Genomic DNA, 18,343 nt, shown 5'->3' on the forward strand with positions numbered 1-18,343 from the left:
TATTTATATATATATATATATAGATATATATATATATATATATATATATAATATATATATATAATATATATATATAATATATATATATATATATATATATATATATATTATATATATATATATATACATAATATATATATATAATATATATATATATATATATTTATATATATATATATATATATATATATAAAAGGATTTGACAAAGGAAAATTCATTTCTGAGGAAGGTCCCATGTCACCCGGTGAAATTCCATTACAGCACGAATTTCTAGGTATAAAATGCTAGGTATAACAGAGAAAAGAGCTTTCAGGAAAGCTGGGGTTATTTCACTTAGCCTAAAGGCCTTCTAGGAAGATCGCTGTATAAGGAAGGGTGAGGAAATACCACTACCACGGAAACATACTCGAAAGATCTCTCCTATCAAAACCCCGGAACAGAGCGGTGAGCCGCAGCCCTACACTCAACACCCGCCAGACGGCGACACAGCGCCACCTACCTCATTCCATGCTAGCACTCAACCCCAGACTTGGTATGTGCAAGAAAAAGGGGTTGGGGGGAGCCAGAGTTTAGGTCATCAAGACATCGGACCTTCTCAGAAATAGATTTTTCCTTGTCAAAATCCCTTTTCTGGTCCAGTCCCGTCAGCCGGGTGAAATAGTGACAGAGAATCATGCCAAGGTAAACTATGAGGAAACTGGGTAATCTGAAGAAAAAACATAAATCATGAGAGCAGTTTTAATGAGGGAATCTCTGGCATGTGAGAAAACACTAAAACCTAAGGCACATCAAAGACTTAAGACTAGAAAGACAAGGAGGTCCCCTCGGCACGACGGGAAGGGTTCCCAAACCACTTAATGTCATTAGTACAAAATTACACGAAATTGATAGGTACAATGGTGTAATACAATTCAAATGGCAGTTATACAATCTTAAAACTACACACTAAACTTAAGCTAAACACATAAGAGATCAACCAACAGTAAGCAAAACATACAGTGTACATACACACACCTGGGGGTACATGGTGCAAAATAAACCGCCTAGTACCCTATGACAAGAAAACACTATGGTAACATGTCAGATTACAGTTTCCACTCAACAGAGACAAATTATATCAATATGAGGAGCAAGGCAGTGAGGTATAATCAACCAGGAGGATACAGAGAAGGCTAAATGAGGCAGGCGGGCGGGGGGGAAAGGAGGAGCAGATATGATTGGTTAAGGTGGGGAGATGACACTTCCCACAGCTATGGTAGAAAATTTCAGGGCTTCGAGCGATTTTAAATAGTGGCGTTTAAACACTAGAGGTGATTTCCAACCCGTATATTTAGTCAACTCTGAGAAATCCATATTATGAAAGTAATTAATGGAAGTAGCAACTGCTCAACATCATGAACCTTAGGAACTGAATCTGGGCTGGCTTGTTTAATAAAAATACAGAATTTGTTGTCTTATACCATTCAGTGATAGAGTACCACCTTTCTCCTGATAAAGAGGACCCGAATTTACTCTGTGGAGTTCTAAAAGGTAAGATTTAAGTGTAAGGAACTGACATAAAGACTGGGTCTTGCGGAAGGGGCACCACCTTCCAAGGATATTCACCTGTCTTGTGGGTCTTCGTTTCTGGCTGGAGAATTTAGGATCAGGGGAAAGGAGGACCTTCTCTGCGGAAGGGAGGAAGTTCACAAAATGATCACCCCTAGTGAGAGCTTTCGACAGCCTTGAGATTCTGTGCACCTGAGGCCAAGCTTAATCAGAAATAAGGCTTTCCTTAACAGATCCTGATAAGATACTGAAAGCATCTATCTCTGATGCTAACTTAAGGACGCCATTGAGAAACCACGAACGGAATGCGGCGTACATGGGTCCTGTGACTAGCGCATGCTCTGGGGATGGAAGATGAAAAATAGGAATCTGTAAGGTCGATTTAAAGCTGTACAGGAATACTTTCTTTCAGGCTGACTTGGTTGTGTAATAGTGGCTGGAGCAAGGCCTTTCAAACAGTGATCTAGAAAGAAAGAGACTCCTAAATTAGTCGTCATAACCTTTGGCTTCAGATGCTTTAGGAAGGAGGCTAATTTTTTTGACTGCTGAATCATATTGTCTAAGAGTAGAATCTCTTTTATCTGACTCAAGAAATAGAGTGTTGACAGGAAGTCAATGTTTGCCTTTTTGGGCTGCGAATTTTATAAAGTCCATAAAACTAGGTGATGTCTTGAATTCTTGAGGAAGCTGACAGGTCTTGGTTTGTACTGTCTGGCCAGTGTGGGCTTGGGAACTCAAGACCTCTGCAGTCCCAGTTCCTGGAAGAAGAGGGAACCAATTGCTCTTCAGCCAGTAGAAGGCTACTAGGTTAGTTGACCTTTGAATGTCCTGAGTTTGTGTAATACTTTCAACAGTAAATTTATTGGAGGGAATAGGTAAATTTTCTCCCATTTGTTCCAATCTATTGTCATTGCATCCGTGGCGTATGCCTGAGGGTCCAGGTTAAAGCTCAAGCATAGGAGCTTGAAGTTGCTTTGTCGCGAACAGATCCACTTTTGGAGACCAGGAACTGGCAGCAAATCCATTCGAAAGATTCCGTGGTTCAGGACCACCTGCCTAACGGAGTCACTCTGGACAGGGAAGGCCACTACGTCCACTTCAAGTGTGGGTGGCTGACAGGTGCTGTGCCAAAGTTTGTTCGCCAGGGAGTAGTATAGCAACCATTACTTGGTTTACTCGACCTGATTTGGAGCCGCTCCTGTTGATGCAATGAACTACCACCGCGCTTGTCCACATCGCCAACCTGATATGAACCGGTTGGGGGCTGATTTTCTTTAAAGTCAGAAAGACCGCCATAGCTTCCTGTGGGTGTTTATATGGAACTGCTGAAACATTGTGGACCACGCTCCCTGTACTTTTTGTTTTGGGGAATATCCCCAGCCGCTTAGGGAAGCGTCTGTGTGGACAACTAGTGCCGGAGGGGGAAACTGAAGCGGAACTGACTTGGAGAGGCCCTTGACTGAGGTCCAAGGCCGCAGTCTTGTTTTCAAGATTCGAGGGATGGAGGAGACCTTGTTCTGAGCTGACATTGGCCTTAATTCGCCACACCTCTGTTTATGTCTTTGAGTTTCGCTTAAGAGCAGTCTGTCAAGAGGCAACTGAAGGGACCCAAGGACCCTTTTCTTTGTGATCGTGCAGGATGCCAATTGATTTTTGAGAAATTTTCTCTGGTGAGAGATGCTATCTCCTTTCTTGGGAGGTGGGAGGGATAACGTGTGAGCAGCATAAATCCCACTGCAGGCCCAGCCACTGAAACCGGGACTCCGAGTCAGGCGGACTTTGTCTGTTCAGTTGAAAACCTAAATGACCTAGGAAGTTGATGACTATGGTCGTAGCTCCTTGACACTCCAGAACTGTTGGTGCCTAAATTATCCAATCGCCCAGGTACGCTGGGTTAGGATATCCTCGACCGGAGTTGTTGAACTACTGTGTCCGGCCAGCTTGGTGAATACCCCAAGTAATGTTTAGGCCGGCGGGCATGACCTTTGAACGAGCAGGCTCGGTGATTCTCGGTCTGAAAACCGAGGAACTGAGAGAAGTTCCGCGCAATCGGAGCCGCGATAGCAAGCGTCTGAAAGATCGTGAGCGGAGGTGTGACGGTGCCCATCGCGAAGTAGAGTCCGTATTCCGAGCTTATTGTAAGCATGCGAAATTTTGTCGCGATTTTATGTAGAGATTTAGACGCGTATAGATCCAGATCACTTTGCTGATCTGGAGTCTTTTTGGGAACTGTGAATAACCTGCCTTGAAATTTTAGGTGTTTACTTTCTCTTTATTGCTCGTTTGTTGAAAGTACTCCTGCCACATAATCCCGTAGGATTGATGAGGGTGGCTGGTAAAACTTGTTCGGAGGAGGAGGTTCCTTGATCCAACTCCAACCCAGACCTTTGGACACTATACTGTGTGCCCAAGGGCTGAAGGTCCATTGGTCCCTGAACCAATAGAGGCGACCACCTACCTGTGTTTTCTCAGTGGGAGGGAGTGGGTTTGTTCCCTCTACCACGTCCAGGTTTTCCTTGGGGTGGTGTTCGCTTCCTCTGTGAGAGGCTCCTGCCTCTTCCCTTGCAATTCTGTTAAGGCCGTGGAAAGTAACCCCGGCCCTCGTAGGTGGGTTGTAAGCTGGTGAAGTAAACACACGAGGGCGCAGCAAGGAATGAGCCATGGGCCAGCACATTGTTGGGGGGAGGAGCGAAGTGGAGGGCTGTGCCACAAGCCGAGACTGGGGGACGGCTTGGAACTACCGTCTCAGGCCTTTATGCCAGATTCAGGGGTCTTGCGTTTGTAGGTGGGGATGCCCCAGCGAGAGCGCAGACTCTGGTTGGCCCTTGTAGCCTCCGACATAACGTTCGTAACCTCTTCTTCTGGGAAGAGGTTAGGTCCCCAGATCGAGCTCTTTACGAGCTGAAAGAAATTGCGGACGGATAAAGCGCTATGTAAGACGAATTTCCCACATTCCAGTCTGGCTGGGCATGATGAATTCAAATAGGTCAGACTGGAAAGCCAGCTAACAGGGACTTAGCTAAGACCTGGAAAAGGGCCTGCCTGGCGCAGGAGACTCTCTGGCAGTGGTTTGTGAGGCAGACGAGTTCAAGGACCGGGCTAGCTTAGTCCGGGCATCAAACTCCGCCTTTAGCAAAGATTCCGGCAGCTTGGGGAGTTCCTCGCTAAACTGTGAGGAAGCACAGAGGGGGTCTCCAATTTCCCGACCGTGAAGGTGGACGGAGCATCCATCCAGAACTCGTCACTTCCCGGGAACACCAGGGAAGGCCTGTTTCCTAGGCCAGGTAACGGATTACCGCCAAAGCACGCCTGGGCCGTAGCCAGGCTTAATTTGTTTAAACAGGAGTCGTGTTATTCCAGGGCAAACATAGTAAAGCTGCCCTTGAAAGGAGTCAACTTTGTGTTGTCTGCCTGCCTCCGCTGCCAGAGGCGAGGAGAGACGACTGAGCTGGTCCCTGGGGATGATGACAGTCTCTGGGAACCCATCCGAACGTATCCAAGCTTCCTCTGTCAACCTTAATAAACCTGGATACGGGCAAAGATCGGGCGGGGAAGAACTCCAACCTCCAACCGCCTCGCAAGCCAAGACCTTCAATGGTCAGTTTGCCATCATGTTGATGGCCCGGAGGGCGTAAACGCCAAGGGGTTGCCAGGATCGAAAGGCGAGTTCCGCCCGCATCAGGAATGACATACTGGTTCAGCTGGGGTGGGTTCTTCATTCCGCCAGCATGTTGTCATAAGTAGCAAACTTCTCCTAGATCTTATTGTCGCATGTGGGCAAACTTTCGACATTTGATTAAATCCTATTATTGTGTCTCGGAGAACCTTTGAACATTTCTTCTAGTAGTCTCCGCACAAAGGCAGGTTGGCGAGGAGGGCTTGATCTTGATGCCCTCTTACTCGCGCCTTTGCCGGAGGAACTAGACTTGCTCCCGGAGGCTACAGGTGCTGAGACCTTAGCCTTCGACGGGGGGAAAGGCGATGCTTTCTTGGAGGACGAGGACTGTAGCCTCAGTCTTCCATGAAGTTCTCAACTTCAACTTGGGGATAGCTGATGGAGCCCTATCACCCAAGGAGGAAGACTTCCCAAAACCTGAAAAAGAAGACAATGAAGAAGCTGGGGAATCGAAAAGGGCGCCCGCCTCAACTACCTCACCTACCTCACTACTTACCCCCTGGTCCTGTTCAATAGCCATTGGTTCGAGGTCTAAGTTCAAGGCGGCGACGTCCTCTGACACTTCTGAATAAAGAATATCCACTTGGGGTGGCTGGGTCGCATCCCGGATCTGCTGGATGATGGGGGTGGCAAGATCTTCTGGCACTGCGGCCGCCACTCGTGCGCCGATAGAGCAGGTCCTTCAACTTTGCGCCGAGGACGAGGGGCTTCCCCGAGGAACATTCTTCCAAACCTAGCCACCCAGGCCCGAGAGATCTCCAAGGCCGACTTCTTAGAGGACTCGTCCGCCTGAAAGAAAGCAAGAATTAGCGCTAAGGGTGAAAAACAGTCCGAAACCATATACAAAATTCAAAATGAGGAGATAAAACGGAGGAAGATTGTCACCATCGACTCATCCTGGTTATTACACAAGGCGAAACAAACCTCACAACCATCGGGGTGCCAGACTACCAGGTCACAAGTCGGACCGCAAACCAGCGTGGTCCCGGGCATACCACGGACTGCAAGGTTGCTGCAGTGACGCAGTACACCCCGCCTCAGCTAACAGTCTGTAAGTGAAAATCTTAAACATGAACCTACCACTCTGCCATCTACGTTGGAAAGGCTGGGAATTTTCAACTGCAGCCGGAATACCCGTGGAGAAGAAATACCTTTTAATAAACTAGGCCAATAAGCCTCTAAAATACACCGAGTGGCAGGCAAGACTACTAGAATCTCCGGAATACCTGGGAATGGAAGGAGTGAGGACAACAGGAACTCGGGCCGCCGGGATTGCCTGTAATTTCAACGCGGAACCCCCGGGCGAACCAGACTCAGGCGAGCAAAACTAAGGAGAGACCAAGATAACAAAAATATGTATATTTAAATACGATATCATAAAAAACATAAACTAATGATGGTAAGGTAGAAACACTGAGACCGGAGGGATCCGCTCCTTTATATAAATAACAACTCTTCACTACTACCCCTCCAGAGAAACAAGGTGCCGAGATGCTCGATTCTTTAACGTAAACCGGAGCAAAAATAATAACCCAACAGTGACCGGACGGGCGGAGGAAAGCGGGATAAAGTACCGAAAGCACGCTTGAGCTACGAGGAACGAATCACTAACCCAAACACAGCGATGCGAGGACTGATGGAGGGAGGCAATCCCCACCAAATAGAGAAGTCCCTGAATCCCGGAGAAAACGCCTATCTAGCTCACCCGCACGCAGCAGAGCAAAGCTGAGGGGGGAGTGGTGGAGTAGGGGAGAAAGGTAGGCTACTAAACAGGAAACGGGGAAACATAACCCATTCAACTGCACTACATGACTCACCCAAGAATGAACTGGGAACTGTGGATAGGAGGTGGCCCTACTACTAGGAAAGGAGCTAATTAAGTTTCGATGTCTGGCCTCTGCCTAGGCACAGCCTATCAGGGACCCAGCCCAATACAGTTAGAAAAAGGGCAGGAGTACGGAGGGGGGAGGCAAGGAGGAACCAAATAAGGAGAGAAATTTTGTGCCGAACCAACTGAACGAGGAGAGGGGGCAAGAAGGCGAATAGCCTAGAGGAGACACATCCAAAGAACTCTATTCCCCTCTAAGGGAAGGAAGAGAACTAAGGGGCTCACTTGCCACCAAAAACGACTCGAGGAAAGCAGCAACAAAATTCTTCTCAACCTGATGGACTTCACACCGAGGCGCAAGATGGAAGCAATAACCTACCCACTCAAAAACCATCACACCAAAATATGAAATAAAATGCTCAATAGGTGCGTAGCCTACTCCCGAGGCAACTGTTGATCTAAGGCTGCCGCCACCACTGGGAGGTAAAGATAAAAAAATAATGAAACCGAGAGCATCATCGCCAAGAAAAATAATACAGCCTAATACAGACTAAAATAAAAGGGAACCTACCCTGGAGTGGGGAACCTGATGCAAGTATCACCAAAGGGCCTATATAGGCCACTGCTATGTTTAGAAGTGCCACTATCAAAAGGGGTGCCACCGCAGGAAACCCGCCAGAGGAGAACCAGGCAAAATATATATAACTATAACAGACAATGAGACAACTCCAACAGCAGGGAAACTGATGGGTCGCCTTCAGTGGTCGACATGGCTGGCGGGGACGCCAGGGAAAACATACTAAGATCTCATGCAATATATAGTATAAAATGAGATCAAACAGCCAAATAACAAACGAAAAACCTCATAACATAGTACTTAACTGGAGATAAGTAAAGCTGCTCTGATGACATGATGAAATTGGGAAAATTCCACAAAAGGCACGAGCACACAAAACGAAAGATAATTATCACGCGCTAGAAAATGGAATATAGGTGGCGCTGGTGTCGCCATTCCGGCAGGTGTGCTGGAGTGTAGGGGCTGTAACGGCTCAACGCCTGTTCGGGGGTTTTGATAAGGAGAGATCTTTCGAGCATGTTTCCTGTAGTGGTATTTCACTCACCCTTCCTGAGCACCGAATGCCTTCCCTAGAAGATGCTGCTCCGACTGGGCAGTAACCCAGCTTTCCTGAAAGCTCTTTTTCTCTGGTATATCTAGCATTTTATACCTAGAAATTCGTGCTGTAATGGAATTTCACCGGCTGGACACGGGACTGGACTCAGAAATATATATATATATATATATATATATATATATATATATATATATATATATATATATATATATATATATATATATATATATATATATTTGTTGAAGAAAATCTATTTGTCTGTTATGAGTGGGACTTTCGTAGTATATTTTATTCACTTTGTTAATAGCCTTCTCGATAACGTGTGGTGGGTAGAGCAATTGCGTTAGATGTTGACGGATTGTGTTGAATTCTAACGCAACTGCTCTACCCACCACACATTAAATATACTACAAAGGTCCCACTCATAACAGACAAATAGATTTTAACAACAAAATAAAGCTTCCGTATGACAAAAACATCCAAAAAGCCACAGAACAACTCAGGTCTAACAATCCTTTTATCTTCCATTATCCCAAATCCATCGGGAGCTCGCTTATTAACATATACTGTACTTAAATAAAAAAGGGGGAGCAGCCGGAGTTTACAAGATTCCGTGCAGCAATTGTAATGAGATTTACATGGGAGAGACGGGCAGGTCCCTCTCGCAAAGATTAACAGAGCACAAAAGATCAGTACGGTATGCTTTAGAGAGTTCAGGGATTTTTCTACATATCAGGGATAGAGGCATTCCATAAATTGGAGTGGGGCGGAGCTGGTTTTCAAAAGCAGCTGTCTGTACAAAAGAAAGATGCTGGAATCTGCTATCATCAATCAAACCAACAATATGAACTTGTCAGGAGGACATTGGAAAGCGGATGAAACTGACGGGTTAATCCTTAAACCTCTTCTCGAATAGGTGCTCCAGGAAACACAACCACCAGAAGAATTGCAAAACAGGAGTTAATGAGGCCAAAAACCACTAGGGAATTGTTTATTTTTCCTTCTTCTTGAGAACATTCACCTGCATACCATCGAAGACTTAATGCCACACCTACATATGCTTTGTATATATACTCCTGTAACATTTCATCTGTCCATATTTTACCAGTGAACAGGGGCACAAAAGGAAGTGCTCGAAATATATGGTTGCAATGTTCAAATAGTGTTTTATGGGCCTTCTTACATTGTGATATTACAGTAAAAGACATTATTTATAAAAATATATATATATATATATATATATATATATATATATATATATATATATATATATATATATATATATATATATATATATATACATACAGTAATACTGATCTTACACGATTCGAGTTCTTGCTAATTCACACACACACAGGCTTTCACTGGAACCTAACTAATGGGCATACGCGATTTTTCACAGACACACGAAATTCTCGAGAAACCCTGCAGAAGTGGGTGTTTAATTTTTGCACGGCGAGGAGCAGCTTGACTTGATTCTGCTCTGCCCATAGAAGAAGGTCTTTGGATGCCTCACAGAGAGTGAAAGAGTGGGTGCCCCCCTGCTCGCTAAGCCCTTTGTTGGCCAAGTCGGTTGAGCTTCAGACTGTCATTCGATGGGCCGGAGTTCAATTCCCGCGGCCGGCTGATGAAGAGTTAGAGGAATTAATTTCTGGTGATAGAAATTCATTTCTCGCAATAATGTGGTTTGGATTCCACAATAAGCTGTAGGTCCCGTTGCTTAGCCACGTAAAATAAGTCTAATCCTTCGGGCCAGCCCTAGGAGAGCTGTTAATCAGCTCAGTGGTCTGGTAAAACTAAGGTATACTTAACTTTAACCTGCTCGCGAACATAGGACAGAGCTGTGGTGGTGTTTGAGTAAGTCGCAACTATTTTCCCCGATACGAGTGGAGAAAAAGCCTGAAGGCCCAGATGAATGGCTTTCAACTCCCTGACATTTATATGCAGTGATGTCTGAACTTCGGTCCACGTCACTGACACCTTCTGACTCCCTAACAGGGCTCCCCACCCTACGTCTGAGGCGTCAGAGTAGAATTCTAGGCTAGGGTTCGGAGGAAAAGGATAGAGTCCTTCTTGAAGTCTCTCCTCGGATAACCACCATTGGAGATCCCCCTTGATCTCCAACGTGACTGGGAAGAATACGGAGTCTGACTGAGTCTTCCTGCACCAATCTGCCTTCAGGAAGTATTGCAGGGGTCTCATGTGAAGTCTGCCCAACCTCACAAAAGATTCTACTGAGGCCAGGGTTCTGAGAAGGCTCATCCACTGCAGAGCAGAACAGGTCGAGACTGAGAAACTCCTGTACTGTCCGGAGACAAGACTCGAGCCTCTTGGGGGGGGGAGAAAACCCCGAAAAACTCAAGAGTTCAGAGTCATCCCCAAATAAAGAATGCTCTGAGACAGAGTCATTTGGGACTTCTATACATTTATCAAGATGCCTACCTCCTTTGTTAGGCAAAGGGTCCTTTGTAAGTCCTTCGTGCACTGCTCCTCTGACAGAGAGCGGAGAAGCCAACAGTCCAGGTATAAGGACAAGTTGATCCTGAGAAGATGAAGCCACTTGCCAAGGGGAGCAAGGATTCGGGTAAAAACTGTGGGTCTGTGACCAGTCCGAAGCACAGCTCCTGAAACTGGAGAACCTGGCCCCAAAAGACGAACCTCAGGAACTTCCTCGAGTCCGAGTGGGTGGGGACATGAAAATATGCATCCTGCATGTCCAGGGTGACCATCCAGTTGTCCTGATGGAGAGAGGACATGACAGACCGATTTGTCTCCACATGGAACTTGGTTTTCGCCACAAACAAGTTTAGAGCACTGACATCCAGAATGGGTCTCCAGCCCCCAGAAGCCTTGGGGACGATGAAATGCCTGTTGTAGAACCCTTCCGACGACTGGTCTACAACTTACTCCACCGCTCCTTTGCGAAGGAGAGGATCCACCTCTTGAGCGAGGGCTGAAAACTTCTCGGACCCTGCCGAGTAAGCTGTCAAGGTGATCGGCGACTTTGAAAGCGGAGGTTTCTGTTTGAAAGGAATGGAATAGCCTGTCTTCAGAACCCACACTACGCAAGGTTCACCCTTGCAATGCCATTCCTCCCAAAAAAGATGCAACCTGGCACCTACTGGCACACAAAGGACACAGGTCTCATTTGCTGGTGGCCAGTTTGGCCGTGGACTTCTTAAATGACTTCGCTGGTGGACGAAGGTTTGAGCGAAGTCTGGACTCGGTTCTGGGTCTTCCTCCATGAAAGGGCTGAGGCTGCAGAGGTGAAAATGTCTTGGAAACAATTGCAGGAGCTACCCTGGGATGCTTCAACGACTGGGCCAGAAGATCATGAGTCGATTTTTTCTGCAGAGCAGAAAGAACTTCTTTAACAGTGTCCTGGGGAAAGAGGTAAGACTTGTCAAACGGAGCAAACAAAAGAACTGACTTCTGGATGGTGGTCACACCTTTGGTAGCAAAGGAGCACCATAGCTCCCGCTTCTTCTACAAGTCCATCGCATATAACGGTGTAATTTCAGCCAAACTGTCCCTCACTGCCTTGTCTGCACAAGACAGAACATTAAGCCAGTCCGACGCAAAGTCTTCTGCTAGGGCTGGACAGTCTTCAATTTTCTGTACCAAGGCCCCCATTGTCCAATCAAGGAAACTAAAAATCTCCAAAACCTTGAAGATATTTCGCACTAGATGATCCAGTTCGGGAGATGAGAAGAAGACTTTCGCCAACCAATCTGAGAAGTCCCCCTGGGAGGAGGCAGAAACCCCCAGAAAAGGAGCTTCCCAAGTGGCATAAAACCTGTACCTCCTCTTTAGAAGCTTTGAAGGAGGAAAAGAAAAAGAAGCCTTGCCAGTGACCCTCTTTGAAGTCAACCACTCATCGACCTCTTTCAACGCTCTCTTCGAAGAAGAGGAGAGGACAAGCTTAGGAAGGCAAGAGTCAGAGGATTGCTTCCTCATCAAAAACATAGGGGCAGGAGAATCCGGAGGAGCGGGCTGGAAGAAGTCTGGGAAGTTCATTAACAGGAACCTGAGGAGACTCGAATAAACCGAGGAGGCGCCGAAATCATGGTCCGCTTCTTCCTCCTCTGACGAAATAGGAGAGAGAACTAACTCCTTGGACTTAGGTACCGTCTTCTTCTTCAAGAAGGTCATCAAATCATCCAGTTGGTGCTTAATCGGGGCCAAAGATGAATCCTCCTGAGGCAACAAAAGAGGGAGAAGCAACAATGGCGCCGGGCGCTTAGGAGTTGAGTGGGTCTAAAGTTGGCGCTGGGCAAGCGGAAATTGGTGCCAAACAAGCAGGTGCACGAGCCTGAGACTGAGCAGCTGGCACCAAGCACTTGGGAGAAGGCAAGTGCTCAGGAGTGCGAGAGCGCTTGGGCTGAGGCGGCAAGCGCTTATTATGAGAGTGCTTATGAACCAAGACCAGGCGATCTTCAGAGTCAAGAGATTCCAGACTGTTCCAGGCTGACTGCTGAATCTGAGTCGACAAAGGAGGTGGATCATCAAAACTTCAAGAAGGTTGAGGACTAATACTGACTTCCTTAAGCCTCTTAACAGGAGGACGCCTTCCATCCGATGACAAATCTTCCGAGTCAGACATACGATGTGCAATGGAAGAGACACCTCTCCAGTGGCGCTCAGTCGACACCTGGGAATGTGCAACAGGCTCAACGTAGGGGACAACTACCCATGGGCAAACCCTGCCAGCCTCCCTTCGACCTCCAGTGTGTCTTCTCCCCGGTGTGGGGGAGCGGGACAGAGACCTTCATCTAAGAGTACTGGTAGGACAGACAGCTGCCTCCTCAGAAAACACAACACTCTCACTCTGCACTTTACTAGCACTGGGAACACTGACATTGGTAGCACAAACATCTGGAACAGAAGCTTTATCAACAAAAGCCTTAAATGATAAACCTAGATTCGTGACCGTACTGGCCAAGAACTCTAACTTCTAACAACCCTAGATTCAAGACTGGCGATGGTGTTGGGACCAGAAGCATGGGAAGATGGTAAAGGAGTATGTGATAAATCAATAAGAGGACTCAAGATGGGAGAAACTGAAGGGATAAGTGGAGAAGAAACAGCAGTACCCTCAGCCACTGAAGGCAAAGGAGTAGCCTCTAAGCTAGCGCTCTGCTCCACTCTAAGAGCAGCCTTCCTCTTCCTATCTTTATCAAGTTTATCAGAATGGGACCGATAAACGTTCCACTGCTGTGCATCCCAATCCTGACATTCCTGACAAGTAATCTCCCCATTACAATCTACATTTAATACACTTGGCATTAGAATCATATGTAATCTTACTTAATCTAGTTTTACATTCCTTGGTATAGAACCGAACGCTAGAAGAACTAGAATCTGACATGGCAAATAGTGAAAAAATTGCTAAACAAACCTAACAATTCACTAATTGCAAAAAAGGCCACACAAAATCTGAGAATGTCACCAATATCCAACAAATGACGAAAGGTACTGCCCAAAAACCACCGATGTTGATTGGGAGCCAGCAGAAAACAAATTGATGTTTACCGTTGAGTTGTACCTGTCAGTCCCGATAGTGGGTGGGACCCTGTCACGTACATTAACGATGGTGGCGCCACCGCCAAATTTGAATTTTGGGTCTGTTGTGGTAGGAAGCTGTTGGCTACGTAATTGCTTGGTAAGTCATTTACATATAAAATTATAAAATTAAAAATGTATACATGAGAGTTTTCTAATAAAAATTTTAAAAATTGTCTAAAAACTTTTAACAACCAGTTAGAGCTTCCCTCTGAAATTAATTAAATTGTGTAAATTTAAAAATCCCTTTAATGACTTCAGCTATAAGCAGCGGGGGAGAAAAGATGTTAAGAAATAAAATCACAACTGACAGTGTAACTGTAACTTCATAATGAAAGTACTTTACTTCAGGTAAATATTAGAAAATAACACTCAAAAACAACACTTGTAACTTTCCACTCAACGAGATAAAAGAAGGCAGGAGAGCATATCCGCAGCAAGGCACTAGTCAATAATGAAATGCAGTGACAATTGAAGATATTAGAAATCCATTAATGATACTGTAATAAAACCACATCCATTCAACGTTTAATACATCTTGACTATTGGACAATTCAGTTAAAGGGTGTTTTATGTCCAAGGAAAACTCACCTCCATGAACAGACTTCTGCTCAGGCAACGGACAGACAGAGACAACCAGCTAAAACATAACAGTTGAGAAACTGAAAAATAAAGTCTGCAGTAGTACGTATGAATATTGCTATATACAGTACATACTTCTACAGACTTTATTTTTCCATATAAAAGCACGAGAAAGTGACGATAACAAATAATTGAGAAACTGTCAATTTGGATAAATGAAAAACAGTTAGCCTGATTAGTGTTTCTCAGGCAATCTTCTGTGAAAAGGCAAGACAATTACTTGCTGATCTCTCGAAAACAACCACTGAAACAAAGACTAATAATGTAAAAGTAGCACTCATGAGTTGAAAGCCAGTCATGGGTGGTTTGAGAAATTCAAGAAGATAAGTGGCATATAGTGCAGTGAGGCATGGGAGACTGCCAGTTGTGACAAAGGTGCTGCCAAGAAATATATTAAAGAGTTCAAACCTTATTTAAAGGCTGAAGTTTCTGTTCCCCAACAAGTGCTACTTGTGATGAGACAGTCTTTTTTTTAGAAGAAAATGCTAAACAGAGAAGTCACTACCATGGCACAAGCCAATGGAGGACAGGCCAACTTTTTGCCCTACAGGAATGCTGTTGGGGACATAAAACTGAAGCCCTAGCTTGTCTACCACTCAGAAACCCAAGGGTTTCAAAGAATAATGTAATTAAAAATAAATGCCATGTGGAGGCTTGAGTAACCAAAGTATTTACTCAGTGGGTGAATGAAGTGGGTGGCTAAGAAATACCTTGAGGAGAAACAAGTGCCTCAAAGGCCATTTTTGTGCTGGACAATGCTGCTGTTCATCCTCCAGACTTGGAGGTCAATTCACTGTGGGAGTTTGCAAGTTTGAGGTTCTTGCCCCCTAACAAGACTCCTTTCATCCAGCCCATGGACCAACAGGTCATCTCTAATGTCAAGAAACTTTATACCAGAGGTGCTTCTAAGTTACTTCTGACACAGCGCAGACCCTAAGATCTTGAATTATGGAAGAACAATTTCAACATCCTCCATTGCAAAGCCTCATAGACAATGCCTGGGGGATGTCTCTCACAGGACCATGCACTCTGTCTAGAGGAAATTGTGACCAGATGCTGTAACAGACAGGACTTTGAGAGCTTTGAGGCTGAGCCTGTTGTGGGGGATATTGTGTCTCTGGGGATAACCATGGGCATGTAGGTCAGTGTTGATGGTGTGGAGGAGTTAGTGGACCACAATGATGAGATCACCACCAAAAAACAACTATAAGACCTTCAGATGCAGCAGCATCAGGCATCTAAGGAACTGCCTTCTTAAAAGGAAGAGGGAAGGAATCTCAAAAAGAAGCAATAGAAACAGAAAAAAGAAACAACCCTAGAAGCACTGCTGCCTGCTGTTTTTATAGTTTAACCTTCCACACCGCTTACCATATAGGCCATCAATTTTCCAATTACAGGTAAAGTGCGAACAAATCTGCATTTGTTTCATCTATTTACTTTTTGTAAAATTTTTGCAAACTAAGCCAGTTATATCTGAGTTAAAATACTTTTATTTGTTGCTTTTTTGGAGGCCTGAAAAGGAAAATTCAGTTACCATTATTTCTTATTGGAAAAATTTAAGGGCAGTTCAGTTAAAGGAGTCTTCTGGAATGGATTATGTCCTTTAACCAAGGTATGACTGTATCTACAACCGCATGAAAAGAAGAGAAAACTATTAAAATAAGGGAGAAGGGACAATAAAAGCTATAGATATCTTACATAACAACAAATCTTGTTGACAGTAAAAATACACTTGAGCAAGCAAGTTGGTTACTTACCTCTAATGACATGGCAAGAGGAGCACATGCCCTGCTGCCAACAAGCCACACGCAATCTCTAAACTGCTATTTAGGAAGTGTCAAGATGAAATTGACACAAGATTTTTATAATTTTCAGCTTATTACTTGTGAATACTAGTGTAGGTAAAAGTAAATATTGCACTTATAGGCTAGAAAATGTTACTGTAGGTTATTCTAGCATTGGCAAAAATTCTGATATTTGCAGCAGAATAAGGCTGGGAATGTTACCCTCATGAGGACCAAGAGATTAGATTATCTTGAAAACAGTGATACTGTACTCTTGTTCTAGTATACACTACAACACCTGTTTGTAGTAACTGAAGCTTTAATATTGATGGGGGAAGACAGATCCAAGGTGTTAATCATATTATAAGGATCACTCTTGCCACCTAGCAGTTCAGAATCTTTTTCCTTCAATAAATGCAAAGCAATGGTTTGTCTGATTCAAATATCATTTCAATAACTTACTATGTACACAGTATTTCCAACAACTAAAAACACAACTAAGAGAAAAATAAACTATAAGCATACCTTCTTTAAATATGCAATACGTTCTAGAGGCGATGACAGTCTGATCTTGTTATATTTTAACAAGAGGTATGTTATCACCATGTATAGCTCACTACACACCATGAAGACAATAAAAAAAAATTTGTGTATATCTGAAAATGAAAATATTTTGAAAGAAAGGGGTCAAGTTTGATTAAGTTTAAGCTTTTTAGGAATGCTTAAGCTCAACAAATAAAATACCAACAGACTCTACATTGGCAATACACTCCTAATACAGTAATTCAATACCAATTCTCAAAAATTATATTAATTTTCATGTTAAAATTAGTTATTTCTATACAGTCATACCCCGAACTTACACGAAGTTAGGTTCCAGAACCCCTCGCACAAGGCGAATTTTCGCAAAAGTTTGGCACGGTCTCTAAAAATGATATTAAATGCATATTTCTAAAATTTAAACACTAAATATGACCCTAATCATGTTGAAAAATTATTAAGCTAACTTTTAAATGAAATTAAAGTTACCGTAATTTAATTTGAAAATTAGCTTAATACATTACCCTTAAAAAAAGAAATAAGTGGTTGACTTAAAAATAGAGAGTTGGAAGAGAATTTCTGTCTCTCTCCCCTTCCGACCGATCTATTTTTAGAAGTCTTCTCAACCTCTTTTTAATAGATTCTTTATTCTACGTTGCTTTCTCTTTGTTCTGAAATGCTTTTCCATGAACAAACAGAGTTTTTTATTTGGACTAACACAACTCTTAGTTATTATGTCTCTATGTTTTAGAACGTATTTGCCACCCAATGCCAAATCAAAGTCCTTCGTAAAAAGAAGGCATCGTGCTTACCCCCTATAGAAAATGGGAAAAAGGCACGTTAAAAGGAAGAAGAAGATATATATACATATAAATATATATATATATATATATATATATACATATATATGCATGTATATATATATATATATATATATATATATATATATATATATATATATATATATATATATTATACATACTCTGCATGCATGCATATATATATATATATATATATATATATATATATATATATATATATATATATATATATATGTATATATATATATATAAAGATAAAATCCAAGGAAACGGAAACACTGGAGTGCTACGAGGCCTTTTCGACACTAGTCCTTTACTTAGCAGACTGAAGGAATATAAAAGTATGTTTTACAAAGAAAGCTCATATAAATGACAGAAGGGATTATAAAGGAAACATATATACCTGGAATCCAACACAATTGAAGAATTAGTACAACTGCCAAAACAGGATTAAATACTTAAGAGGTTTTTACAAAGGATTAAGATCAACCGTTCAGGAGCAGGGACAGGACAATTAAAAGATTATACAGGTTCGTGACTGACCACCTAAAAATTTTTAGTACAACACAATAATTCTTTTTTTTTTTTTGTAAACAATAACTTTTTGCAAGATGAACATTTAAAAAAAAAATTATATTAAACATACGGATATACAGAAAATATATATCAAGTAGCTACCTTGTAATTAAGTCAGTGATTTTATCTTTTAGGTCATTCTTGAACATTTTTCTAATACAGGGGTCCAAATAATACATGCCAGGGCTAAGATTAAAATTACAACTAGAAGTAAGCTGGATAATAGCGGACTC

General features: G+C 43.3%; 1 protein-coding gene across 1 annotated transcript in view; it reads right to left on the reverse strand.

Moving 5' to 3' along the window:
- The window catches only part of PGAP2 (Post-GPI attachment to proteins 2), a 254,282-nt gene that overhangs the window by 60,327 nt on the left and 175,612 nt on the right, over positions 1–18,343 (reverse strand). The window contains exon 4 of the mRNA XM_067104744.1: positions 16,699–16,829. Coding sequence (XP_066960845.1) covers positions 16,699–16,829 — 131 coding nt within the window. The remainder of the gene's footprint in view (positions 1–16,698; positions 16,830–18,343) is intronic.

Source organism: Macrobrachium rosenbergii, chromosome 6, assembly GCF_040412425.1.
Source record: "Macrobrachium rosenbergii isolate ZJJX-2024 chromosome 6, ASM4041242v1, whole genome shotgun sequence".
In the NCBI taxonomy this organism is placed as follows: domain Eukaryota; kingdom Metazoa; phylum Arthropoda; class Malacostraca; order Decapoda; family Palaemonidae; genus Macrobrachium; species Macrobrachium rosenbergii.